We start from the raw sequence: 27,666 nt of genomic DNA, 5'->3' as shown, positions 1-27,666 counted from the left end.
AAAAAAAAAAAAAAAAAAAAAAAAGAAACAAACTATTATTCTGAAAATTACCCGGAAACCAAACTAGTGCAGAGTGATGATGAAGAGGAAAGAAAACAAAACTGTCGAAAAAACTAGAGCAGAGTAGTGATGAACTGAAACCAAACAAACAGAGATGACTTAAATCATGGTAACAACAACAAGAAACCCATAAAGAGAAACAGAACGGCTCAAGAAATCAAATGTGAGAAATATGAAAAGTAACAAGAAGGAACCTTTTGTGTCTCTAAATCAAGAACAGTTGTTGATTCACGCAGACTGGAAAACAGAGGAAGTGAGAAAGAGAGAAGAGGTCTGAATGAGTGTGGGGATCAAGCTCAGCTCATTAATTGAAAGAGGAAAAAAACATAGAGAGAGAGAGAGAGAGAGAGAGAGATAAAAAGAAAACAAAAAAAAAAGGGTTTAGTTTCCCCAAATAATCGAAACTTTTCGAATTTCTTAATTTCATGAAAGAGATAAATAGATATTATTAAAGCTGCTTTAGTGCTTTTGCAAATAACTGTCTAAATCTAATTTGTATGAAGATGAAAATTTTGAATAGCTTTCCCAAATTAATCCAGTCCATACACTCTCCATCACAAAAAAATTTGTATTACTTTCTATATATATATATATAAATAAAACACTAATCCATAATGGTCTAAAATATCCAGAATAAAATGAAAAATATTTGAATATTCTGAAAAAAATTCAATGATACATAGAAGAATAATAATATTGTCCATGCGCAAAGATTAGGTTATAGTGTAAAAACCTTTTTCCCAAAAAAGGTATTTTTGATTATCAACTTTGAATTTTTCTTATAGTACATATTGATATTAAAATTATATTTGTCAATTGAGTTAGTAGTGTTCAAATAATTTTACTTAAATTCAGCATGTATACACGTTAGAAACAAATCTACTGTATATATTTTCTCATGGTACTTTAAGAAAATAAAATGTATTTGGATCAAGTTTTATTTATTTATATATATATAGTCGCATGCTATGATGATGATGAGGATGGGCCTGAATCTTTAAGTTTTGATTGCATCTCTAACAGTAATACCTGTTTCTCCTCACCAACATGATTCATCCCTCTTTTTTTCTTATTTTTTTTTTGTTCCAAGTTTATAATAATTTAATTTGATGATGTTTACTTGTTCAATCATTTTACGCATTTTCACAAGTTCTGACTTTTTTTTTTTCAGATTTTGAGTGTATGCAAGTGACAGACAAATTCATCCACTTGGATTCATCACATCTTTATCTTTGAACTTTTTCTACTTGTGTTGAAATACGTATGTAGATACTCTTTCGTGTGTTCATACTTGGAAACTTCATATGTCGATATCAAATAGTAAACCTTTTATTATGTTTTCCCTCCTTTGTGTTTCCTAATTAAAGCGGCACGATGATCAAGATGATATATTTTTTATGGGCACTACAGACTACACTACAAAGCCAATAATATGTTCTTTCACTTTTTTTCTCCACATCCTAATCCGTTTCTCCTTTTTCTTTCATATGTTTTTGTTTGTTAAACTCCTTTTGTATGACTGTTATTTGAATTAAAGCTTTCATATTGTTTTAGATTTTGATATTATTCATTTGTAAAAGTCTTGTAAGGTTCCTTTTGCTTTCCAAAACACGAATTCCAAACAAAAATCTAACCTTAGACACTGTTACGAGGACTTGATATGATAATGCATAGATTATACAAATTATAACTTTGTAATTGTGATTTCTCTAAACAGTTTTTTGCATGTTTATGTGGAGTATGAGATGAAAAAATTGTTTGACTAACAACCAAAATTATGCAAGAAAATGCGAAATTATTTATGTCCACAGAGAATTATTATGTACTGCCGACATTAGACTGTTATACAATAGTATGCACTTTTGTTGAATTTATTCATTCAGTATTCACATTGTCAGTAATATTTATTTTATTTTTGGTGGTTTCTTGTTGATTTATATTCTGAAATATATTCGTATGTTCTAATCAAAACTCTTAACATATATCAATATGAATGGAATTTGATATCTTTAACTCGGGTGTCAACTCAACCTCCTAATCACAAGAACCATATGCAATAATGCGAACTAAATTATATGTTAGAAATAAATATTTATTGAAAAAAAAATAACAAGAAAGGAGAAAGGAGTTGGGAAATAAGTAAAAAGGATATCTTATGGTAGAAGAAAAGGAACGGCATCATCATCTTCCCATGTGTATGATAGCGATTTATGTCATGTGGTCGTGGGTCAATTTCACCATATATATACTATGTTATGTTATATGCTCTAAATCGTATGATCATACTATATATTACACATTACATAACACAAGGATCACAAAACTCTTACTCTTAATCTTCGTTTTCTAGTTCTTAGCGATAGTGTTTGCAATGAGACAGTTAGTTATCTTGTTGTCTATAATAAAAACATCTGCTTGTGTCATGATTATGCCATATATGATGAATTATCAACTACTCATTTTTTTACATTATCAACGTTTCCCAATTCTAAACCCGACTCACAGAATAATAGAAAAGAGTCAAAGAGAGACATATGCATCAATCGAAGTTGTCCCAAGAGGCCACTGTCAGTCTCATTATTGAGTTTATAAAAATTATCAGGCCTATCTAGCCCAAAATATTTGAATAGGCCCAAAAAGCTTATCTCAATATACGCTAAGTTCCAAATATTTGTATACGATGGTAACAGCAAATACCGTCACGTGGTAAAAAATCCAAGCCCAAAGCCATCGGTAGAGTAGTACAACACTACAACTACAAACGTCACTCTCATCAACTTCGTTTTCAGTTCCCTAAATCACGATGATCGCCTTAGCTATCAAAATTCTCAAACCCATCTGGCACTGGCATCCCCGCCGCCTTATAAACCGGTCATTTACCCACAACCGACCATACCGGCTTACTTGATTTGCAGAACTCGGTTTAACGGAAAATCATAAAAACATGACGTCTGTAATTTATGTGCCACGTGTCACGAAAACTAACACATAGCCCGATGGACACGTGATTTGCTTGTCACTACCGTTACCGCACCGAGTCTACCGTCGAACCTCTCAACATCGTGTGATTTTTTTTTTTTGCTTATAATTTGTTAGGGATAATAAATTTTATAATTAATGTTAGTACTGAGAGTACTGTAAGTTAGTTAATCTCTTAATTTTCTCACTCGAAACAAAAAAAATATATAAACTCAAAACAAAGCTCTTTTTCTTTACTCTTTTTACATAAAGAAATTCGTGATATTATAGTGATTAAACCAATATCAAAAATGACATTTTAAAAAATAATTGCATAAATTTTCAGAGATTAGTTTTGACTTTCTTAATTTTTTTAAGAACTATGTGTGAAGATATATGTAGACATATAGTATATACATAATAATAATACATATGTACTACTAGAATTACTATATTTAAAAATTAAACCATATTTTTCTATAATTGGACTAACATTTTATTTTTCCCTTCCTACGACGATGTTGTATGTAAGATATCCAATCAATATACACGGTAGAAGTACAACGACGTAGTAGGTTTTTTTTATGATAATAAGTTAGGCAGCCTAATTTTTATACAACTTTTCAAATATTTCATGAACAAATACTTTTTCCGTAATGTGTATAAAGTATAAATATTCACGTAAATTAATTTTAGTGCAGTAGTGAATGGTAAATTCAATATCACATAAAAGATCGAATTTCGTTCTTCACTAATATAGGAATTTAATTAATGAGTTAGTTTGTTTTAGTTTAATTGTTGACAAAAAACAAGTATATATATATAAAAGAAAAAAGAAATCATGTGTCCAATAAAACAGATTAAAATGTTGTATTCATTAATGTTCTAATATAATGGCATTAACAATTTATCTTTAAGATTGTAATGATTCTAAATCATGTGTTACAATTTGGTGTTCTTGGTTCTTTTTTTTGTTTGGCATGAGTGTTATTGGATTTTACATTTGTATATCATGCTCAATTGGATTTTAGTAATTCAGTAAATTGTTAAGTACTTCATTAAAATGTAGTATTATTCAAACTTAATTAACTTTTTAAAAAATGTGATATATATATATATATATATATTTGACAACATAATACAAAATTGGCTCAAACAAACCAATATGAAATAAATGCAGAATTGTACGAATTCATCATACTAAATTATCTGCTTTACTATTCTGAAAGCGAGAGACGTAGATTAAAAAAAAAGAAATAAACTGCTTTTTATTCGCAATCCTAAAAAAATGTGGTATATATTATTAACTAATTTTCAGTGAAAGTTTTATAGTAGATGTTTAAATATATATTAAAAAAAAAACCACGTGAGGATGATGAGCTGTGGTGGACGAGGAAAATCGTCAAACTTTGAGATAATCTTTGATTAGATTAGGTATGTTTGTTTACTCTTTTAATTATATCAAGAATTCAGAACCTTCTTTTTCTCTTTCTCCAAATTGTATCATCTTTTTTTTTTCTAATTTATCATACTATATTTTAATTCATTTTCTAAAATTAAATAAAGCAAAGAAAAAAAAACCAAAAACAGAGGATTTTGATCAAGTAAAAAAAAGAATATTTTGAAGAGAAAGCAAATCCATTATCACCTCCTTCTTATAAAACCCATTCATCTCTGTTTCGTATCCCATCATTTCATTCAACACCCCCCACTTGTTGTTTTTTTTTACGAGAAAAGTTTTCAGTTTTCCGGGGAAATTGTAACAGTACCAAAACAAAAACAAAAGACTGTTTTTTTTTTAGTGATCATATAAGAAACAAACAAAAATACCGTAAAATCGGCTCTCTCCACAGAAAATTTTAATATTTTCCCAAAAAAAAAAAAAGACTTTTCTTTCTTCTGCAAGTAACTGAGCAGATTTCGTTTTTTTTTTCTTTCTTCAAAATTCATTTCTTTCTATTAATTTAATTTTTAAAAATTGCTTGTCCATAAATTCCGTTTTCCTTAAATTCAGCTGTCCTAACGTCAAAACTCAGACACTCGCTTGCGTGTCTCCCTCTTAAAATCTCCCATCTCTCTCTCTCTTTCTTTCTTTCTTTCTTTCTTTCTTTCTCCTTCGTTTCTCTCTGTTTCTTCTTCTGTGTGCTATTTTTATTATTTCAAAGCAAGAAACCCAATTTCTCCCCCTCTCTATCTCTCTCTCCCTCTTTGCAAAGAATCATGGTGTTTGGAAAAGGGTCAACGAAAAAATCCAACCTTGACAGGTTCCTTCATTGTACAACACCCCTAGTGCCACCCCAATCTCTTCCCAAGGTTTTGTAACCTTCTCTTTTTTCTTCTTCTTGTTATTCTTTTAATGTTTATCTTAAAAATGGAGGGGATTTGTTGGATTTGTGCAGGCGGAGATTAGGAGTTTGAATCGGATTTGGCATCCATGGGAGAGAGAAAAGGTTGAGTTTTTCAGATTGAGTGATCTCTGGGATTGTTATGATGAATGGAGTGCTTATGGAGCTGGTGTTCCTATTCGTCTCACTAATGGAGAATCTCTTGTTCAATATTATGTTCCTTACCTCTCTGCTATTCAGATTTTCACCTCTCGTTCTTCCTTGATCCGCTTGAGGTACATATACGTACACACATAGCTTCTGAATTTGCTGCTTTGAATATTGTTTTTGTTGAGGCAATTCTTGATTTGAAAGTTTGATCCTTTTGATGAATATGTGAGATTCCTTTTGGGGTTGTTGTTTGATTAGGGATGACTCTGAAGATGGGGAAAGCAGAGATTCCTTTAGTGATTCATATAGTGATGAGAGTGAAAGTGATAAACTTTCGAGATGTGCTTCTGAGGAAGGACTTGACCATGACGCTCTCTTGCATCCTAATGATCGTTTGGGTTATCTATACCTCCAATACTTTGAGAGATCAGCTCCTTATGCTCGAGTTCCTCTCATGGATAAGGTAACTTGATTAGTAGGATTAGTTCGCTTGGTTGATTCCTCATTACTAATAGGCGAAAACGTTCATTAGATTGTAATGATCTTCTTGTTAGCATTTCAAGACTTGAAATATATGTCACATGATGATTCTTTTTTGGTTTCAGATCAATGAATTGGCTCAAAGGTACCCGGGATTGATGTCGTTGAGAAGCGTAGATCTTTCCCCGGCAAGTTGGATGGCCGTAGCTTGGTACCCGATTTACCATATTCCAATGGGAAGGACCATCAAAGATTTGTCCACTTGTTTCCTTAGTTATCACACTCTTTCATCTTCTTTCCAAGGTAGCACTAATCTTTTGAATCAGTTCTTTTGATGTGATATACCCCGCAAAAGATGTAATCATGATTATGGTATATTGATTTACAGATATGGAGCCAGAAGAGAATGGTGGGGAAAAGGAGAGGACTCGAAAGGAAGGAGAAGGCGTAACTTTGCTTCCTTTTGGTTTAGCCACTTACAAGATGCAAGGCAATGTTTGGCTCTCAGAAGATGATCAAGGTCAAGATCAAGAGCGAGTTGTGTCACTACTAAGTGTTGCGGATTCTTGGCTAAAACAGCTAAGAGTCCAACACCATGACTTCAACTACTTCTCAAGAATGGCTCACCGTGGCTGAAACAAAATCCTGTTACTATTACTGATAAAATTTCAAAAGTAGATTTTGTATCTCTTTTTGTTTTTTTTTCTTGTTGGTCAAGTGACAAGGAGATTTACTTTTTTTTCCCTGGTCACAATACCGTGTTTGTCCAGTGGTTGGAGTAGCAGTGGCAGGGGCGAGGAGGCTCAGACCGTTGCCTGAGCGTTTCCTTAAAACGCAATTACAGCAGTTTCAGCGTTTTGGGGGTAGAATATAGCTTTTAAAGTCCTATCAATGGGAGTTGTCGTATATTATAAGTGCTGATTTGTTGAGAAGAGTGGTTTCTTGTTTATTGTTTCTTGATAACATTGACTGAGAGAGATCTTCTTCTTGTACCTGAGAGAGTACTCAAGTAATACTATAATGGAGTGGTAAATATAACCAATCTAATCATCTATTTGTGTATTTATTAATCAGTGTATCACATTACTTGAAGAAAAATATTACGGTATTTTAGTTTGGCTATTATACATTTGTTCCTCAAAAATTTGCATTATGAGGATTTAAAATGTGAATGGTTTACACATCAAATAGCTGAATTAAATATTTTGTTTTATTACAACTAATAATACCTTTAAACTTTAATTTAAATAAATATTTTTTCTAAGTTTTAATATAATTTTTTCGTATGAAATACATTAAGAGTTTAATTTGTTGATTTTTTTTTGAAAATATGATATCAATTTAAAGTTGATTTTATATTCAGTTTTAAGGTTTTATTAGGAAATACATAACTAAATAGAAAAGAAAAAGACAAGTTACAAAATGGAAAAAGTGGGACCTTTTGAGGACAAAAATGTCAAACATATGACGGAGAAAAATCAAAAAACGTGGACCTTTGATTGCAAAATTGACTTGATGGAGTGTACTTCAGTGTTTGGTCCCTCCACCGATTTTTCTAGACACCTTTTTTTTTCTTTTTCTTTTCAATAAACTTAAATTGTAAAGAATCATTTCCTAACAATTAGATAAGGAAAATTTAATTTAAGTGGTCGGCCCATTTCATTTTCGCGTAATAAATACTATATTAATTGATCTTATTAATTTCAGACCAAAAAATAAATTGATATGAATAATACTGTTTTCATTACCTGCAAACAGAAACAATCTAAAGAATCGGAGAAAGTCATGTTTTGGGGTTTCTTCTCGACCTGAATTCACGTTGTTCGATGTGATGAGAACTGAATTTTTCTTTGTTTATTTGATGTCGTCGACCCAGTATTTGTTTGCTTTTTTTTTTTTTTTTGGACAAACCAGTATTTGTTTGCTTTATTATCAAACTTTAATACTAATATTAATTAGATATGATCTATTAGTAGTAAAGACCGACTATAGAGGAAAAATGAGCACATGTGCATTTTTGCACATATTCCGTAACGAAGCTAACAAAGTTTACCTATATTTTACGACTCAAGAACATTAAACAGAGTCATAAATAACTCTATTTATATAAATCGTTAAACCACTAACTATACTTGGGGAATTCTTTTTATTATCATAATTGACTTAGACTATTGGATAAGTAACACTCACGAAGGAGATAAGATTTGTTTATGGAGATGGTTTAGATGATGTCCATATCTAATTAAAACCAACTATAAACCACTAACCAACCATACCATAGACATAATAAGAGCACAAAAGTCTATAACATATACGATATTTTAAATTAAAAAGTAATTAAAAACTTCAACAACCAAAGCCACGGACATTTTGATGGTATCAAAGTCAAATATGCGGTTTCGTATATATCCACTCATTTATATCTTTCTGCTTATGCTCCACATTCGCACTATACATAGACAAATCGGTAGAGTTATCTGTCTGTGTTATCTCTTTATAACTTGTTTGGTACCGAACGTGTTCTTGTCCCATTATCATTTGATGATCACAAACCTAATACTGGATTTGTTTTAAATTGTTATGCTTTTGGTAGCACTTTTGGGGTCCATATTTCTGGACACGTTGTTATATGATTCCCTAGAGAAAATATATAAAATGTGATTTGGATAATGCTATAACTAGTATTTAGAAAGTACATTTAGAAAAGGGGTTCAGTTGTGATAGGCTATATACACTTATACAGCCTAGGCCTATCGTGGTCCGCTTTTGGTAAACCAACTGGGCCAATCTTATTGTGTTTGGTTCGGTGTAATGTTTTCCTTGTTAGTGCACTCCAATTCCTATGGCTCTTCCAAAATCTGTTCTGCGTTATGATCGATCTGATCCTGTTTTTTTCTTCGCAAACAATGTTTCGAAGGAACATTTTTAGAAGTCAATTATTATATGTTTGGTCTTTGGAAACGTTTAATCATCTTAATAACACCAATGCCTCCGTAGACCTTGCTCTTAAGTTTGAACGGGGTCTGCAGCTCAAAGATGGATGTCCAAGTTATATAATATGTACGCCAGATAAAGAATTAACGCCGCTTCTGCCAGCCTTTGCTTCTAAACCGCCTAACCAAATAATGGTAAGGCAGGAGTTTCACAGGCGCCATCACGAGGAAATTGATGTCACATTCGCGGTTCTATTTTAACCCCGGTGCATCAGACTAGTCACAACATATCCAGCTGTTTCTCCCAACTTCCATCGGTATATCACCAGAGGTTAGCATATCCAAAGGGGATCTCGGCTTAAGACTACAACAGATCAGTAGTACGACAGGTCTCTAGCAAAACTTTGGCACTAAAAAGCTAGTTACCTAGACTAACACATACTGTAGTTACCATAGGTTAAGAGCGGCCCCAGCCTATCAAAGTCAGGGGGGGTCTACTGAATCTGGGACAAGAACACCACTTTGGCTCCAGAAGAAGCAAGTGTTGCAGATAAGGCAAATAAATTGAGGGAGGTTAGCAAAAAACTAGTATTTTGATTTATATATGCACGAAGTTTATTAACATTAAGGCGAAAAGGTTAGCAATATCTCTCCTGGGAATTACAGTTAGTAATAATAATAGTCTGGACAAAGAAATCTAAAAACTGTGTCAGGGGTTAATTGCTTACACTGTCTAAAAAAGCTTTGAAGTGGGTTTCATGACTTGTACCACGCACCAATCTTAGACACCGGGTAGAAGCAGAGCTCCCTAGGAAGGAAGGTTAAGGCATGAAACGAACAACAAATGATCAGGATTTCATAAACAATATAAGAGTTAATAGCTGAACCACAACGCTAAGAGACTCACAAAGAAGACTGAAGCATTCAGTAAATTGAGAATTCTACAAGTATCTGGTGAAACACTCCAGCAATCAATAGCAGCTCTCGCTACTGAAGAAAACATGAACGGCTAAAGATGAGCCTGCAAAGAAAAAACAAGAACTAAAGTGCATGATCATGGAAAACAAAAGGAATTTGTTACTCTCAAGCAGCCTTCTCTTCCTTGCTCATCGCAGACACAACTCTCTTCAAGATGGTTTCAATGGGCTGGTGAGCATTCTCAACCGCTTTGGAGATGGCTTGCCACTTCTCACCATGCTTCGGCTCACAAGCCACACACTTCGCAATCACTTCCTTCTGGTTTTCCTCAGAACCATGTTGATGTTCAAATTTGTAGTACAACGCCCAGAAATCGCCAATATTTGGGGCAATGGTAACAGCCCGTTTAAACCATGATCTGGCTTTCTCCACCTTCTTGTCTTGCCAAAAGAGCTTGGCAACAGCTGCAGTGACATGAGGGTCGTGATCACACTTCTTCATAGCATCCACACTCTTTGTTTTCCGGCGAGGACGTGGAGCCATCTCGATGTCCGCAGCCCAGAGGATACCACTCTTGGGACACTCTTGCAGAGCCTTTGACATCAAGTGCTCTGCTTCTCTCTTGTTCTCATGCCTCAGTTCGGCACGAATAGCAGCTAACCATAGCTCAGCCCCCCCAGGATTCCTCTTCCTTGCCATGGTGAGAATAGCCCGAGCTCTGTTCAGCCCATTCACTTTTTCTTCAAGATTAGCAAGAGAGAGCCACAGCGGTATGCAGTGGGGGCAGTGCTTCAAGCCAGAGTCATAAGCTTTCCTGGCCTGTTCCAGATGCTTGAACCGTTCCTCAAGCTGCCCAAGCATCAACCAAAGCTTGAAGAATGTTGGGAATTGCTTCAAGCCTTCTTCAAGCAATCTCCTCTCCTCCTCTACGTTGCCAAGTTCTCTCTCAACAATGGCTGACTTCATCCAGACCCTCTCAGTCCCTCCTCTTTCCCTTGCTTTTGCAAGAAGCATTCTCGCCCTCTCTGGCTCCTTGTTCTCAAACTCGAGCTTGAAAGCAGCAAGCCAGATTTCCTCAGAGTTGGGAATTGCAGCATAAGCCTCTTGAAGAATTGCACGGGCTGCTGGAACATCTTCAGCAAGCCACTTTTCTTTGGCACCCATGAGCCAGAGAACCTCAGCCTGAGGGACATATGTGACAGCCTTACGCAACAAGGCATCAAGGGACTCCCTACTCCCGTGGCTCTTCTCAAGCTGTGCCGCTTTAAGCCAGATACTCTTCTTGGTCAAGAATACGGTAAGAGCATGGGCGTATATTGCTCTTGCAGTCTCAATGGAACCCCTCTTCTTGCACTCGTCTGCATCAGCAACCCAAGTTCTCTTTCTATCCTCTTCTTCGACTCCAATACCGATTGTGTTCTTAATAATTGCCTGGCACGTTGCAACAGACCCAGCTCTCTCAGCAGCCTCAGCCTCACTCATCCAACTTTCTCGGTCAATGACAACCCCTTCTCTCTGCAGAGTCTTTATACCCCTATCAATAATCTTTCCGACCATAGCCGTGTTCCCATTAGCTTCCTCTAGCTTGGCAGCGGTGATCCAAATTGCAGGCTCCTTCGGGAGCTTCTCTCTTGCTTTATTCAACACCTTCTTTGACTCGGCATATGTTTCGAGCCTCGCAAGTGCCACCCATAGCTCCAGATGCAACGGGCAGCACTCCACAGCCCTGTGAAGCAAAACCCTTGCATCTTCCTCATTAGCCAACTCAACAACAGTCTTCCATAGCCTTACCGAGTCTGGAATATGCTCCAGTCCCTTTCTCAACACCCTACTCTTGTTCTCCTCATCATGCTCCAGCTTGGCAGCCTCCAACCATAGCTTCACTGAATTGGGTATCAGCTTAACTCCCTTTGCAATAACCCCCTTGGCATCTTCTGGATCGGCTAACCTACAAGCTTCAAGCCAAACATCCTCATTTTTGGGACACTCTTCGCATCCCCTCTGAATCTGAAGCTTAGCTGCTTTCTTCTTCCCATCCATTTCCTCCACTCTAGCAGCAGCAATCCAGCCATTAGGATTCTTTGGATTAGACTGGGTTAGACTCTTGTATAACAATCTAGCTCTGTTGCGATCGTACATCTCTTCATCAGTGGTTCTTTTCATACTCTTCAGGTCAGTTAAGTAGCCTTTAGGGTCCACAACAGTTTGCCCGGAAACTGAATCTGATAACCTATCAAGCTTCAGAGACAACACCGTACCTCTTCCCTCACCGACGGCAGTCAAGTCTGTAACAGGCGTCTGCCCCCATGGTGTCTCCGACCCACCAGCGGCTCTGCTCTTTGGGTCCAAGGCCATGACGAGCTCCTTTTCCTTCTTTGCCTTTTCCAAAAGCGTATCAGGAATAGGCACAAAGCTCTCAAACTTCTTCTTCTTGTTCCGCAGCGAGTAATCCCCAATCTCAGGAATACTATCCCATTCATCCGCAGACAAAGTGTGTAGTTTCCTCTTCAAATCCGCAAACTGCTCAGTAATCTTAGGGTTCGAGGCTCTGTATTTCTCGATTTCTTCCTTCAGCTTCGCTTCTCTCCGGTCTTTCCTCCTCGAATCCATCCTCTGGTCAATAGACTCCCAGATCTCATCAGCCTCTTTATCATCCTCATCGTACTCGGCATTAGAGAACAAACCAGCATCGTTCCCTTCAAACTCATCAAACTTCTGATTCTCATCGTACCCTTTCTCCTCAGTTTCCTCATCATCATCCGCCTCACTTGGCTTCCCTGCCCCACGACCTACGCCTGGAGCAGCCGCTGTAACCGCAGCAGATCGATCAGGTAGATCCGGAGCCGCACGAGCGGGACCAATATCGGAACGAGTAGTAAACCCCGTGGCACCACGACCCAAACCCGCTACATAATTCGACGGAGGCTTAGAATTGAGGAAATCGAGACGAGGCTTAGGCGGAGGCATTCCTTGCATACCACCCAAAAGAGGGACATGGATCATCACGGTAGAGAAACGAGAAACACCGAGATCGGATAATAAGATCGAATCGGAATCCTTTGAATCCAAGAACACACGGCTAGGGTTTCGGATACGGAGCGAGTAACGAACGAGAGGCTGTGGAAGATCGCTGCGTTGGTGAACCAATTGTTCGAAGGCGGAGATTGTGGTTGAATTAGGGTTCACGTCGAACGATAGAGTCTTTCCGTTGGGAATCGAGAGAAACACCATCGTGTAACCTAATTGAGATCCTAATTGGGAATGAAACAAGACGATGAAAATTATGCGGTTAGGCCGTATTATAAACGACGAAACAGTCGGTTTAGAAACAAAGGCGGTGAATATTTAGTGGGCTTTATTAATGGGCGTTTTTATATTCTTTATCGGGGGAAAAAGCTATGTTAATTATAATTCGAGCTTCTTTTAATACGACGCCGTATAAGATTACCTCGGTGTGATTATCCTTCATACGACGTCGTTTTACATTCTCCAAGGTATTTAGAATTAAAATTGCGGTGAGCGTGGATCGAACACGCGACCTTCAGATCTTCAGTCTGACGCTCTCCCAACTGAGCTATCCCCGCTTGATGACTTTTTAGTATACATAAATTTTAATATAGTAAAACAACGTAATACCCTTAAGGTAATACAATAAACCGACGTAGCACCCTAGGTAAAGTCTTGTAATGAGCACAATGTAAGTTGTTGCGAAAATTATTACTAAAATAAAAAGGTTTCAGTTTCATGGTTAAAAAGGCAGACCAATCTCATCATATATTAGCATGAAGAAGGAAGACCGAAGTAGACTTACAAATGCTTGACCCTTCCTTTACTAAATGCAGGACTGGCATGGAGGCCGGTCATCATCATGTACAAAGTTCTCACTCTCACTTGGAAATGTCACGGAGACTTGGACTGCTTTAAAGGCTTGACTGAGATGTCAAGTATGAATACATGACTTTTGACAAATAAGTAAGAATATAGTAATTTATTCTATTAAAGTTGAAGTACTCACTAGACTCAAATTTGGACCATGATTTTGTTTTGGTAGGTTTTTCATTAAAAATGATTATAAAAGCATTTAATTTAATTAAATTAACCTAGAGTTATGATTTTGCCTAATGACCATTATATCCTTCGGTCGACCACTAAATATCCACCGGGTCGGGACGCAGATCCTTTATGACCCGAAAATAGAAGAAATAAAATTCGCGGATCTGTTTGAACTCCTTGTTTATAATATTCGGATCCTGTTTTTGATTTGGTTCAATAATAGTTATTTCCGTTACCAAACAGAGTTATTCGTTAAAGGCAAACACTCGGACTTCATTGTCCTTTAAGATATCTAAATTAAAACCATATATGTTAATTACCAAAAATTATGATAATTGCTCAATTACCGAGATTGATCTTAACAAATAATCTTTAAGTATAATCTTTTAAAAGAAATATTTTGTGATTCAGTTCAAATCTTTGAAAACGAATATCCATCTTACCAAATCTTACTACATTTCTTGATTTCCGAGATTATAATTTTTCTCTAATCTTTTACGATAATGTTTGAAAAGGAATATTCATCTTTCAGTTGAAACGAATCAAGGAAGTAAATATATTTTGCGTATATTAGAAATATCAAATCTTAATTTCTAAGTGATAACATAAATCTACCTAATTTGACTATAAATATATTAAGAGCTTCCTATTGAAATATTATACTAATGGGGTGTTGTTCAACCTTGTATTTTAATGGAGTTTGGTGTATTTCAAAATCTAGCGTTATTCAATTAGGTATTTTAAGAAATACAATAAAATCTGATGTTATTGGATTAAACATTTGTTAGATGATTTTAAAGCAATTGTAAAATCATTGTTATTTTATTTCCAATGGATTTTTTTCACTTCAGATTTTAATGTATTTTACATCCAAAACATGAACAAACACAATCTTAACAATTTTTGAAGTATTTCATCTCTCTCATACTTCTCATGAGTATCTCTCCCGATAAAATCGATAACATTGGTGATTTCGTCGTCGTCTTCGTCTTCATCATTCTCGTGGTCGTATTGTCTGCTCGTCATCGTCTTCGTCATCGTCTTCGTCATTGTCGTCGTCATCGTCGTCATTGTCATCGTCGTCGTCTCGTCATTGTCGTCGTCGTCGACTTGCTTCACGGAGATTATTTCGCTGGCCTCCAGTTTCACTTACCAGGGCTCTACACTTTTCCTCCTCCGTTATACTCTCCAGGCCTCTGTCTACTTTATTTGGAAGGAAAGAAATAGATGCCGGCATGGTGAGCTCCCTAACTCAGCTTGACCGTACGGTCAGACATCGTATTTTATCCCTAAGCCAAGCTGGATCAACGAAACTGGATGACGCCCTCCTCGTCTGGTTTCAGTCTCGGCCTTGACATATGCCATGCTCTGTTTTAAATATAACTATGTCCCCCTCTGCTTCAAGTCCAAAACTTTCAAAAGGAAGAAGTATTCTATGTAACACAAAGCTTTTCTTTGAATATATTTTTACATTCATACCAAAAAAAAATGAATTTACTTTCTAACTTAAGGTTTTAATAATTTATTAGTTTAATTTTATATTTTAACAGTTGCAAAACCAATGTAATGTAACGTAACATTTTAATAATTTAGTTTATTTAATTTGATTTTAATTCACTACACAATTATGGATAAGTTATTTTTTTTATTTACCTTCAAAAATAAAAAAGTCCACTAGTAATAACTTTCAAAACCATAAATAATGCATTTCAAATCCACTAATGATACCCAAATCCACGTTCAATTCATTTACAAAACCATTGGACTATTAAATCTACTAATACTTTAAATCCATTAAAAACTTTATTAAATAACACCCTCTAAAAGAAGACATTTTAAATTCGTTTGACAAAATGATGGCTTTCCCCTTTTCATACTCCCTTGAAAGATCTGAAACCATACAAAAATGTTTGGCGTATTCAAGTTAAAATTCTTCATAGTTGGAGAATGAATACCGCTAAACTTGGTGAATCAATTGAACTGATTCTGGCTGACGAAACAATATGCATTTTAAATATCAATTTAATATTCATTTACTAATCGATTAATATCAATTCATTCTAACTGTGTTTTTTTTTGTTTATATAGGGTGACAAAATAGGAGCTACTGTGAGAAAGGATCATATCAAGAAGTTTGAAGCTGATTTGGAGCCTGGAACTTGGAAAATTATATCAAATTTTGGTTTGAATCTATGTACAGCCTACTTGCGTCCTTCTCTTATAAAGTATAAGATCACTACCAGATATGGTACCACAATTTTTCCTTCTGATAATGTATCTCATGATCACTACCTATCATTCACATCGTTTGATAGTATACTTGCTGGAAAGCTTGACAAAAATCTGCTGCTAGGTAATTTAAAAATACATATATTTTGTTACTAGTTTAGAAGGATGAATTTATTAACCGTTTAACACTGTTGTATTATCAATATATACAGACGTTATTGGTCAAGTAGTCAGTTATGGAGGGATAGAAGAAATCACAAGTCGTAACAACATTACCAGGAAGAAAATTGAGTTTGAGATAAGAGACACTGAGTAATATTCTAAATCTATTGATAGATATTTAGATTTCACTGCTTATACGTTAAACTATTTATATATAATCTACGTTTGTTCATATTCTTAACATAGAGATAATCGATTATCATGTACTCTATGGAAAACCTACGCTGAAGCTTTATATCGTGCTATCAATGAGTCAAGTGATGGTATGGTCATGTGTTTCCTACGCTTTGTTAAACAAAACAGCTTCAAAGGTAACAACACGGAAAATATTATACATTTACACTATCAATAAAGAGACATTTTATACTGAGTCATATTTTTGTTTTAACAAAATTTGCATCATTGAAATATTTTATGGTGTGCAACACGTAATCTATTGTTATGTTTCTCTTTTCATTTAAATATACTTTAATTCAAGCATTATGTAGAATTGAATATAGCACATTATAAATATTATTTAAATGATTTTACATTACAGATTCGAATTTATAATCTAATTCATATTTTTAAAGTAAACCAATGCATGGATGGATCCAAAGTCTTTGCGTCGATTCTATAAATTTGAAGAAGACATTAAGAAAAATACATAAATTGTGGACGTAACTTCCAATCACTCTTTTCCTCTTCTCTAGATATATCCAACAAAAAACATTTACTATAATCTTCCTATATAACTATTATAGAACTATTATAACCTCTCACCTTTCATCTTCTTTCTTCTATTCAAGTTATAACAAGAAAAAATGTATGCATTGTATATTTTTACTTATATAGCTTAATGTAATTTTACTATATACCAGCCATTAAATATATGATAGCTTAATTTAATTTCTCTAACCATATGGCTAATTTTTTTTTTTGGTAGATTTTTGTTTGTCAGAACTGGAAAAACAGAAACTGCTACTAAGAGAGTTACAGAAGCTATTGAAAAGAAATGGATGTTCATTGAAAAAATACAACCTTATGCCATACATATCCCTTGAAGATGTAACATTGCCTAATCAGTTAATAATGGATGAATTCAACTACAACCGTGAGGATTTAGCAAAGAAACATGTTGGTTGGAAAAAGATGCTAACAGAAGAACAAAAGAAGATCTATGATGAGATAATGGAAGCTGTTATCAACGACAAAGGTGGTGTCTTTTTTTTATATGGATTTGGAGGAACATGGAAAACTTTTTTGTGGAAAGTATTGTCTGCAACAATAAGATCCAACGGTCATATTGTTCTCAATACAACATCTAGCGGTATTGCATCTTTACTGCTGGAAGGAGCAAGAACAGCTCACTCTAGGTATGCCCTTCCTTTAAATCCAAATGAAACTTCTACTTGCAACATGTCACGAAGCTCAGAACTTGGTGCGTTGGTTAAAGAAGCAAAGTTAATCATATGGGATGAAGCTCCAATTGATGAGTAAATACTGCTTTGAGACATTAGATAAAAGCTTGAAAGATATTATGAGGAATAAAGAAGACAAATTGTTTGGAGGAAAAGTTATCCTTTTTGTAGGTGATTTCAGACAAATTCTTCCGGTTATTGTTGGCGCAGGAAGGGAAGCGATTGTCAATGCATCATTAAACTCTTCATACTTATGAAATCAGTGCAAAGTTTTAAGACTGACAAAGAACATGAGGTTGCTTCAAGACATTGGTAAACAAGAGGCCCGCAAGATAGAAGAGTTTTCAAAATGGATACTGGCAGTTGGAGAATGAATTAATGAGCCTAATGATGGTGTGTGTGAAATAGATATCCCACAAGAGTTACTTATTCCGGAGGGTTCCTCTCCGTTAGAGTCAATCATTGAAGCTGTTTACGGAAAGAACTTTGCCACCTAAAAGGATCCTAAATATTTCCAAGAATGAGTTATTCTTTGCCCTACCAATGAAGATGTCAATTCTATCAATGATGTTATGTTATCAAGTCTAAACGGTTAGTTCATCTTTAATCGTCCTTCATTTATTGTTAGTAATCCTTTAGACATAATTCATCGTATTCATTGATCTTGGTTTTGTTTTTTCTTATGTTTTCAGCTGAAGAAAGAATTTATCTAAGTTCTGATTCAATTGACCCTCAAGATAAACGTGCCCTGAAAAATAAGGTTTACTCACCAGATTTCCTTAATACCATTAAGGTTTCGGGTATACCTTGTCATCGGCTTCGTTTGAAAATAGGTTGTCCAATTATGTTGATGAGAAATATTGATCCGCATGGTGGTTTAATGAATGGTACAAGACTGCAGATCACCCAAATGGCAGACCATGTTTTACAAGCTCGGATTTTAACTGGTACGCGAGTTGGTAAGATAGTTCTCATACCTAGGATGTTGATATCACCATCAGATGCTAGGTTGCCTTTCAAAATGCGTCGAAGACAGTTCCCAGTCTCAGTTGCTTTGGCAATGACTATCAATAAGAGCCAAGGCCAATCTCTTGAAAAATTTGGGATATACTTGCCTAGACCCGTTTTCTCACATGGTCAGTTATATGTAGCAATGTCAAGGGTTAAATCAAAGTCTGGATTGAAGATGTTGATAACAGATAGTGAGGGAAAACCTCAAACAAAGACAACCAATATTGTTTTTAAAGAAGTTTTCCAAAATCTCCATTAGGAAAAGGAATGGTAATTACTTCCTAAATTTTTGGTATATCATAATTTTATTTGAATAATATCTATACTAATAACTCTATATCTATTCTATTTTGGTCTACAGGTTAAATACAATAAATGGTTGAAGGGGTTAAGGAAGGAATATTATACCTCCATCAGTTTATAAGTCATGTCTAATGTTACTATTTTTAATTTTTTTTCTTCTCTTATTGTTTACTTTGGATATTAAACATTCATAAACACAAATTATTATTATTATTATTGCTACAACATGGGATTATATATTTTGTTAGTTACTTTTTTGTAATTTGTATTTTTCTAATGTAGTTTTTTATTTTGACTTATTTTCTTTGTTTATATATTGTTTATTTGTATATTTGGGGTTATATAGTGTATAGATTTGTATATTTGTATTTATTTGTATAATTGGGGTAATAGCTATCCTTCCAATATGTCAATAATCCAAAAAAAAAAGAAAATTATCTGTCTTTGACAAGAAAAAGAAAAATTAAAAAAACAAATTATTAAAAAAATAAATTACTAAAAATAAATATAACCTCGTGCTTTAGCACAGGTTATCCCCTAGTTTAATTTTATTTGGCATCTCAATCAAGCCTCTAAACCAACTTCAACTGTGAAAACATGACTTTTGACTTCAGAACTTCACTAAAGCCAACATTTCCCGCACCAAGTAAGAGATTTTCTACGTACGAAAAGAAACAACAATCGGTCTTGCATAACGGCAGATCATGTTCATGAATTTCTAAGCCTCCTCTAGGAAACAGAGCTCAAGATTACAAAAATGGCAAGCCAAGCACATAGACTGCCTCAGAAACCAGATATAAGCTGGGAAAAAATGACGTATGTAGAGAGTATATCTTCGTTCATTGTATAACCCGTTTAGTGTTACAATCTTTCAGCCAAGGTGCCAACGTCCAGAGAGAATAGCTATGAGTGTGATAGTGACCTTATTATAGATAAAATATTGGAAAGTCTTACTCTAATCCCAAATAATAGAGGTAAAAGTCAACACAGAGAAAGAGGCTGTCGTCTGCTTTATCCCCGAAACCTGACTTTGTCTCAAAACGGAAAATTCGGTCACAAGGTTTTGTAGAGAACAAATAAAAAAATGATTCAAGGAATAATTAAAGTCGTCTCCTAATAAAAAAAGTAAAAATCAAGACTTTATATGGAAAGCTAATTATATTATGTCAAACAACCATTGAATCAGATACAAACTTGAGCCAGCTACATGTTGTATAGTAATGAACTTCCACACCAGGTTAAAATCACTAAACCACATGTGCTGAGTTGCTAGGAGACCTCTAACAAAACAGAGCTCGAGAATAAAAACGTACATGACACGACACGGTACGACACACACACATGATTGTTTTTTTTTGTAAAACAAAAAACTGGGAAGTGATTTAACTATGTTTCTTTCAGTCATTGTTGCTGTTGTCACCAGCAGCCAAAAGCATAAGTAAATAGGGGCAGTAAAAGATGTGTCTAAGAAAGGGTTGGGTACGTAGGAGAATGTGGAGACACATATGGAATAATGATCAGCAGCAAAACCAAGAGGAAGATCAAGCCGATGCCTAATATGAAATAGGCAAGCAAGGGGAGGTGGCTTACTGCAGCATACGTGCCAGCCAAAAAAGCTATCGACATGGATGTAAGTGCAAGTCCAAGAAGTGGCAATGCAAGGTTGAAGGCTTTCATTATGAGAGTAAGATCACCCAGTTGTGCCCAAATGAGAGCAACTATTGTAATGATAGAACAGTACATCGCCAAGGTGTCAAATACCAGAAACACTTGGAACGCTGTTTTCTTTGCCAATGTTGCCATTCCCAAGTTGGGAACAGAACCATTGTAACCCCCTGGTAGTGTAAACCCTGCGGTGAAAGTCATAGTGGCTACAAGAGTGGCCACCAACAGAAGTGTATTCACCCGATCTTTGTACTTTCCACCATCTGAGTTCTGTGTTACTGGAGTCGATATTATCAGTTTGGGACCTCTTGGTGCACCAGCAGATATCAAAGCCATCCAAGTCAACCTCTGTAGTATCCCATGATGAAGAAAATTATGTCAAGTACATAAATATAAGCGTTACCGGTTTATAATGATAAGTTACACACCATACCTCAAAAAATGTGTAGCTGGAATCCATGTTTTCCTCGGCTACATCTAGAGCTGTGACACCGTTATGGTTCAGCGTTTTCAAGTCAACTCTGTTGTCCCAAGTGAGCATACTCACAATTTTAGGGTGCCAGTTTTTGGTGGCCAAATGCAATGGTGTATTTCCATTCGCATCTTCTTCATTAATCAACTTTCCTTGTTCTTATCCTTATAACATCTTAGGATAAACCTGAGGACTTTGAGTTTTCCATGTTTAGCTGCAACATGAAGAACATTTCGACTGTCTCTGTCAAGCAACTCAAGTGCGTCTGGACAACGTTTAAGAATTGCCTTGAGAATTTTGACATGACCATACTTCGCGGTCATATGAATTGGAAAAGATCCATCATCATCACTCACATAAACACTGTCTGGAGCTTTGTCTAACAGATAGCAAAACCCTTCATAATACCCTAAGGATGCTCCAAATGAAAGACAAGTACTTCCTTGATCTCGTAATTTAATAAGACTTGCATCTTCACTAACTATAGCACCAAGGATATCTGCAAAAAAAAAAAGTTGTTTTTTTGGCATTATGAATAACTTGAACAAGAAACTTAAGCGTCTATTTAAGGTTTGTCTAAAGAACGAACCTATTCTCTTAGTCTTCATCGCCCCATGTACTATGGATCTTCCTCCAATCTTTGAAGCTAAAGTAGATGTGCTACTTGATGCGTTATTTGAATGTTGCCACATTTGTTTTGCAAGATCAGCCTGCCCAGCTTCAACAGCTATATACAAGGGAGAAAACCCCTCGTTGTTTGCTACAAAAGACAAACATTGCTCTGCACAGACCAAACAGGACGCCACCTTCACATGTTTCTTTTTTAAGGCAACATGTAAAGCATTGTCTTGGTGTCTATTCTTAGCAAAATAAATCTTTTTGGTAACACCAGGCTTATTACAAGATACATCTTTAATAAAACTAACTAGAGCCTCAACAACAGCAAGATGGCCTGCACCTGCTGAAACATGGAGAGCAACTTCACCCATCGAATTTGACTTCATTAGCAGACCTGGGTACGCATAGAGTATATAACACACTAAACTGGTGTGACCTGCGGCCGCAGCAAGATGAAGCATTGTATTCCAACGATCGTTCACTGAGCTAAGAGCAAGCTTAACATCAAGTTTCATATTTCTCAGGTAAGTTTCATCACCTGCTCTTACTGCTGCGATGGTTTTTGGGTCCATTGGCACAATTTCACTGGTGTCACTGAAGAGAGTTGACAAGTCGAGAGAGTGGTTACGTCTGGTTTCTTGTGCATAAAACATCCGAGAGCTTATGTGTTTCTTCCGGCGGTCAAAGCCCACATCAGATCGTCCCATTGATAACTCGGCACCTAATAAATATATATACATAAATGTAATAACAGTGACAGGAATGATAATGCCACGAATTCTGATGAGGAATGAAAAAAAAAACTACATACGAATAATTGATAAGTGGAAACAAATATGCTTAGCACACTGAAATGCAAAGATTCGAACTTTGTAACCCCCAAATTTGGATATTCCTCCATGATCAAGTCAAGAAACATGTCATGTAATAATTCACCCTCAAAACTTATATGTTTGACTTTGTAACCAATTGCAGAAGTATGTCAGTGCATGATGTGATGCTAATATTGTTGTAATACTTATGAAGAACAAATAGGTGTCTTGTGATTCCAGCCAAGATGACACTCAACTCTTTGATAGATAATATATAACTTATGTATGATGCACAAACATAGTCGCCTGAACCTTGAGATAAAAGAAGAAATCTCAAATAGAAAGAAAACAGAGTAATAAAGGCTTGAAGTTGCACACCTTTTTCGTCAACCGAAGCAACGACTTGACGCTCAAGAGTTCAGGGAAGGCTTTCCTAAAGCTTCAATATTTCCCAAATGCTTGCAAAACCAACCCTTCGATGCTGGAGATATAGATTGGTATCTAAAAAAAAAAAATTAAGAAGTTTTCAGATTTTAGTATTGTCCATCAAGGAAGAAGAAATGGTCAATTAAAAGGAAACAAACGCGTACCTTCCTTGGTTTTTTTCCCTTCCCCATCAGAAAAAAACGGTACCATATTTGTTTATTACAAAGAAAAAAAGGCATGATCCAAAAGAAGAAAGCAATTCAGTGGATACTGATAAAATATCCAACGACTTATGCGTTTCTTGAACTTCTAATGTCAACTATGAGTTTGCAGAAGCATAACCATATAGCTTATCCCAATTCAACATTTCTCTTAGCTACTATCAAAAAAAATCTTTAAAGTCTTCAAGAAAAGAATTAGAGACTAATTACCTAATAGGTCTTCTTAAAGAAAGTAACACAATTAGGTCTTCTTAAAGCTAATTAGCAATCCAAAACACAGATCTTTCTGATATCTCTTCTCTCTTTGTTTTGTGGTCGACGAATTAAAAACCAAACGGCGACAAGACAGGTCTCTTGTCGGTTTGTCCATCATATTGGTGTTCAATCCCAATCGAATTTATTGGCCAAAATTGTTTGAAGCAGAGCTGTTATACCTACCTGTATCTGGTAGTGTAAGACCTGCAGCAAAAGGTAGAATGGCTACAACAAGAAGAGCGTTACCAAGGTTTTTGTATTTTTTAGCATTAAGATGGACTGATATTGTTAGAATAAATCAGGCCAACCGGTCTTTTAATGATACAAATAGTGACATGGAACAACTGGGGAACTAATATAAACACAAGTATGTTAATTAGATATCTTTTCAAGGCACTTTCGACTTTTGCACTTGATCGACGCCTTAGGATCCCACAGACTCCACCCTTTTCTTCTCACAAATGTGATCAAAGCCAGAGAAAAGCAGCAGGAGATAAAGACCAGTCACGGTTTGAAGATAAGGAACACCAGGTGGGATAACATAAGGACCAAGGAGCAAAACCATCACATGAAAGAAGATGGCAGTTACAGTGCTGAAGACGACATTGAAAAGAAAGTTATTTAGTGACCTCCTTGTAGCAACCACGCCAAAAAGAAATGCTGCAGACATGGAGACTAGAGCCACAAAGAGGGATGGCAAGGCCAAATGAAAGGCTCTGTGAATGAGTTCTGGATCCCCTGACTGTGCCCAGATAAGAGCAACTATAGCTACAACTGAGCATTGCATTGCCAGGGTGTTACATACCAGAAAATAGCAGAAGTCGAGCTCATTGGCCAAAATGGCCATACCCAAGTTTGGAGGAGAGCTGCTAAAGCCACCTGGTACTATGAAACCAGCAGCAAACAACCGTAGCTACAAGAGTTGCCACAAGTAAAAGAGCATTGACATTGTCTTTGTATTTGTCACCATTACTTAGATGATGCTCTGATCTGCTTCTTAGAGTCATTCTACTAGTGGGTATCACTTGAAAACCTCTACGAGAGGAAGCACATAGTAAGACCATCCACGTCATTCTCTGTTTATCCCAAGAAAGGTCAAGAGAAAGGCAATAATAAGCTCTAAATGCCTTGATATTTAGTAAATATTTGTAGTACATAGAGAGATTTGATATACCTCCTGGAAGACATAACATTGCTTTCACTAGGGCTAGAGCTCAAGCATCTACAGCCATGTACAAGGTAGATATTCCATCGTTATTCTCAAGAAACGACCCATCCTTGCTCGCATTCACGAGGCAGAGACTCTCTGCCAGAGAGCGGCATCCAGATATTGACGTCCTTTCGGTGCTGCGTGTAGAGGAGTATCTCTCCATCTCTGTCCTTTAAAACATATATATTAAATTTCTCCCTCTCTTCGTCAGGCAATACTCTATCTGGAAGATATGTTATTGACCCAATAAGAGTCTCAACAACAGCTAAACGGCCAGCACGAGCAGCAACGTGGATTGGAATCTGATCCTTCCAATTTGGATCGAAAATAAGAGATGGACATTCAGAGACTATGCTCACCACCAGTTCAAGATGACCCAAAGCAGCAGCAAGGAGTAGAATCGAATCTCCCTTATCGTTCTTGAGAGTTGCCATTGGTGTTCCGTAGCTTCTCTCATCTTCACCAGAAAGTCCTCGTTCCCTGCTCTCATTGCACTAAAGATCTCTGGACTCATTGCCACGGATTCACCGGGGAGGTTGTAAATATCTGATAGCCTGATATTTGTTAGGAAATCTGGGACATACTCCATGTGCGGTGTGCAGCAGTCTATTATCAGAGTCATAGGGAAGCCTTTTTGTCTTCGTTGCTCTACAAACACACTCATTGATGCTCTCAGTGAGTCGATTTTCAACAACAGTATGTAAGCCCAAACTGCTGTAATAATAAACAGAAAAATTTCTGTTCCATGCTTATAAAGTAAGCGTCGTCTCATTATATTAGCAAGAAGAAGGTAGATAGAAAGAGACTTACAGCTGCTTGACCCTGACCAAAGACCAAAGACCAAAGGAATGGAAAACAGTAAAATTGGCATCTTAATCAAGCTTGTAAACAGGGCTTACTAGTCTTTAATAATGTTCAAGTGGTGGAGGCACGGAACCAGCCGAGGAATGAATGCATGACTTTTAGCCAACAACGTGTCGCATACCAATGAAGTCCCACACCAATCAGAAGCAAAGTGCTTGCAGTGATCCATGGATCAGTTAACTTTTACATACCACAAACCATGTCCTGAATTGCTAAGTTACCTCGAAGAAACAGATCAAAAAACTCAACAGATAAAACCATATATTTTAGAAGGGTTCTTCAAGTCTACCTTACTGATCCAAAAGAATAAAACGTTCAACGGTGATAAATAAACATCTAACGACCTATTGGTTTCTTGAACTTGTAACGTTAACCATGAGTTAGTTTTTAGAACAAAGCATCCGTCTTTGTGTACCAAATCAGTTCAGCTTCAACACCAAAATTACATCACCTTAAACATAAGTCTAAAAAAACATAGAGGAAGCTACAATGTTCTAATATCAATCAAAACCTAGACTTTTCTTTCTTCTCAACTCTTGTGAGGTTAACGAAAACGACTACCAGATTACAGAACAAACAGACGTTTGCGCCTACATCTCTTCGACTTCTGATTTTGAATCGTGATTCCAGGAAGTGAGCAGTTCCATCAATTTACAAAAATTCCAATTCCGGAAAGAGAGCTACACTCAACAGCTGATTAAAATTGGGCTTATAACACATGGGTCCAGTTTTATCGAAGTCTTTCGAACGGCACCGTGTAGTTGTAACTTGTAAGCTTATGAGTTATATGACTTGAAGGGTTTGGTTTGACCTTATGTTTTTGTTGATATACTATGGATTTTCAGGGGTTTAAAATCTCTACTCCAAATCCTAGTTTGAATCTTTAATTTCGTGTTTTGAGTCTTTTCGTGATTTTAGAGTCGTTGGAATCTTCATCTTTTCAAGACATGAATTTTTTCAAGAAAACTATATTAACTAACTAAGACCGTGATAAAACAGTCACTTAAATTTTGTATGACGAAACCATGTTTCAGCCTGATTCGCACATGGAGGTCCAACAAACTCCTCCCTCGAGCGTGTGTTTTCCATCGTCATCGGTTTCAATTGAAAAAAAACGACAAAAGAATATTTGAGGTAAGCCCTAGCGAAGTCTCGAAGAAAAGGTATACCATGAACGTGTGAGGTAACGTGAGGGGCAAGGAGAAACATAATGACACAAATTAAGAAAGATTGTAGTCTTATAATTCATAATAGCTCGATCGATAATCCCTCCATTGTTAGGTAACGTAATAAAAGACTCCAAAAAGAGAAACTATTGCTACAATAAACCTTAGCAGTACGCCAAGGTTTAAATAACCAGTTCAAACTGAAGTCTATTTATAGGCCAAAATGATTACACCCATCTTTGGAGCAGAGCTGTTAAAGCCACCACCTGGTATTGTAAAACCAGAAGAATCTGCTACGGTTGCTACAAGAGCCGCCACCACTCACCACTGGGATTTGCTCGCATTTAGATGTTCTGATCTGCTTTTATAGTGTCGTTCCATTTTATCCGTATCCATTCAACAGTTCTTGGTGCGTACCAAATCTATCGAAGTCAATCTTTGTATTTCACAAGAATTTTTATATAATATGGTTGATATTATCACTACAAGAAAACAAGCTTTTAGCGAAGACAGGTTGTGACGGAGGACAGCTCTCGCAAATTTGCGGTAGATTTGCGAGGGATTTACGAGAAAACCAAAAACCATAGCACATCCCTCGCAAATTTGCGAGGAACTCAGTCGTCGCAAATCCATCGCAAAATTGCACGGGATTTACGACAAATTCGCTGGGAATGTCCCATCCCTCGCAAATCCATCGCAATATTGCGACGATTTTGCGGAAACATATTCCATAGCAAATTTGCTATGGAATTGCGAAAGCCATAGCAAATCCATTGCAAAGTTAGGATAATGATTTTTTATAAATATTACAAAACTTAATATAATTATTCTGAAATACATTTGAATGTGTTCATAAGGTGAATTTACTAACTTTTAACATTATTTTGATGGTTTT

The 27,666-nt window shown here is 36.1% G+C and overlaps 5 protein-coding genes, 1 non-coding gene and 2 pseudogenes across 6 annotated transcripts in view; 3 read left to right on the top strand and 5 right to left on the bottom strand.

Annotated features, from left to right (window-relative positions):
- Positions 1-454, bottom strand: part of LOC104737421 (probable protein phosphatase 2C 52) — a 3,178-nt gene extending 2,724 nt beyond the window's left edge. The window contains exons 1-2 of the mRNA XM_019235169.1: positions 255-454; positions 52-134 (exon numbers count right to left, since the gene is read on the bottom strand). The gene's annotated coding sequence lies outside the window, so the exon portion shown is untranslated. The remainder of the gene's footprint in view (positions 1-51; positions 135-254) is intronic.
- On the top strand, positions 5,227-7,055 carry LOC104737420 (the record flags this gene model as incomplete). The annotated part of the gene is given in 5 exon segments (XM_010457587.2): positions 5,227-5,331; positions 5,418-5,638; positions 5,772-5,976; positions 6,119-6,296; positions 6,382-7,055. Coding segments are annotated over 5 exon segments (945 nt in total). The 3' UTR covers positions 6,630-7,055.
- LOC104737419 (protein STABILIZED1) lies at positions 9,497-13,129 on the bottom strand. The gene is made up of 2 exons (XM_010457586.2): positions 9,834-13,129; positions 9,497-9,734 (listed from the first exon to the last, which is right to left on the bottom strand). Exon 1 carries the CDS (start codon positions 13,073-13,075, stop codon positions 10,010-10,012), a length of 3,066 nt encoding a protein of 1,021 aa, XP_010455888.1. The 5' UTR covers positions 13,076-13,129; the 3' UTR covers positions 9,497-9,734; positions 9,834-10,009.
- On the bottom strand, positions 13,356-13,428 carry TRNAF-GAA. The gene has a single exon. It is a non-coding gene; the product is annotated as a tRNA-Phe (tRNA).
- On the top strand, positions 15,133-16,442 carry LOC104738476. Its single transcript, XM_010458642.1, has 3 exons — positions 15,133-15,165; positions 15,986-16,250; positions 16,339-16,442. The coding sequence occupies exons 1-3, from the start codon at positions 15,133-15,135 to the stop codon at positions 16,440-16,442; spliced, it is 402 nt and encodes a 133-aa protein (XP_010456944.1).
- On the top strand, positions 17,420-19,018 carry LOC104738474. The gene is made up of 2 exons (XM_010458641.1): positions 17,420-17,768; positions 18,441-19,018. The coding sequence occupies exons 1-2, from the start codon at positions 17,420-17,422 to the stop codon at positions 19,016-19,018; spliced, it is 927 nt and encodes a 308-aa protein (XP_010456943.1).
- LOC104737418 lies at positions 20,373-23,108 on the bottom strand (annotated as a pseudogene).
- Positions 23,956-25,175, bottom strand: LOC104738473 (annotated as a pseudogene).

The sequence above is a fragment of the Camelina sativa genome, chromosome 13 (genome assembly GCF_000633955.1).
Source record: "Camelina sativa cultivar DH55 chromosome 13, Cs, whole genome shotgun sequence".
Classification (NCBI taxonomy): Eukaryota; Viridiplantae; Streptophyta; class Magnoliopsida; order Brassicales; family Brassicaceae; genus Camelina; species Camelina sativa.
Note: the sequence above shows the minus strand (reverse complement) of the source record. Positions and strands in the feature narration are given on the sequence as shown.

Coding starts and splice junctions, on each gene's coding strand:
- LOC104737419 (XM_010457586.2), bottom strand. CDS start 13,075: ATGGTGTTTCTCTCGATTCCCAACGGAAAGACTCTATCGTTCGACGTG.
- LOC104738476 (XM_010458642.1), top strand. CDS start 15,133: ATGGTGAGCTCCCTAACTCAGCTTGACCGTACG. Junction 15,166..15,985: donor TAACTCAGCTTGACCGTACG/GTCAGACATCGT, acceptor TTGTTTATATAG/GGTGACAAAATAGGAGCTAC. Junction 16,251..16,338: donor TGACAAAAATCTGCTGCTAG/GTAATTTAAAAA, acceptor CAATATATACAG/ACGTTATTGGTCAAGTAGTC.
- LOC104738474 (XM_010458641.1), top strand. CDS start 17,420: ATGGATGAATTCAACTACAACCGTGAGGATTTAGCAAAGAAACATGTT. Junction 17,769..18,440: donor GTCACGAAGCTCAGAACTTG/GTGCGTTGGTTA, acceptor TTATGTTTTCAG/CTGAAGAAAGAATTTATCTA.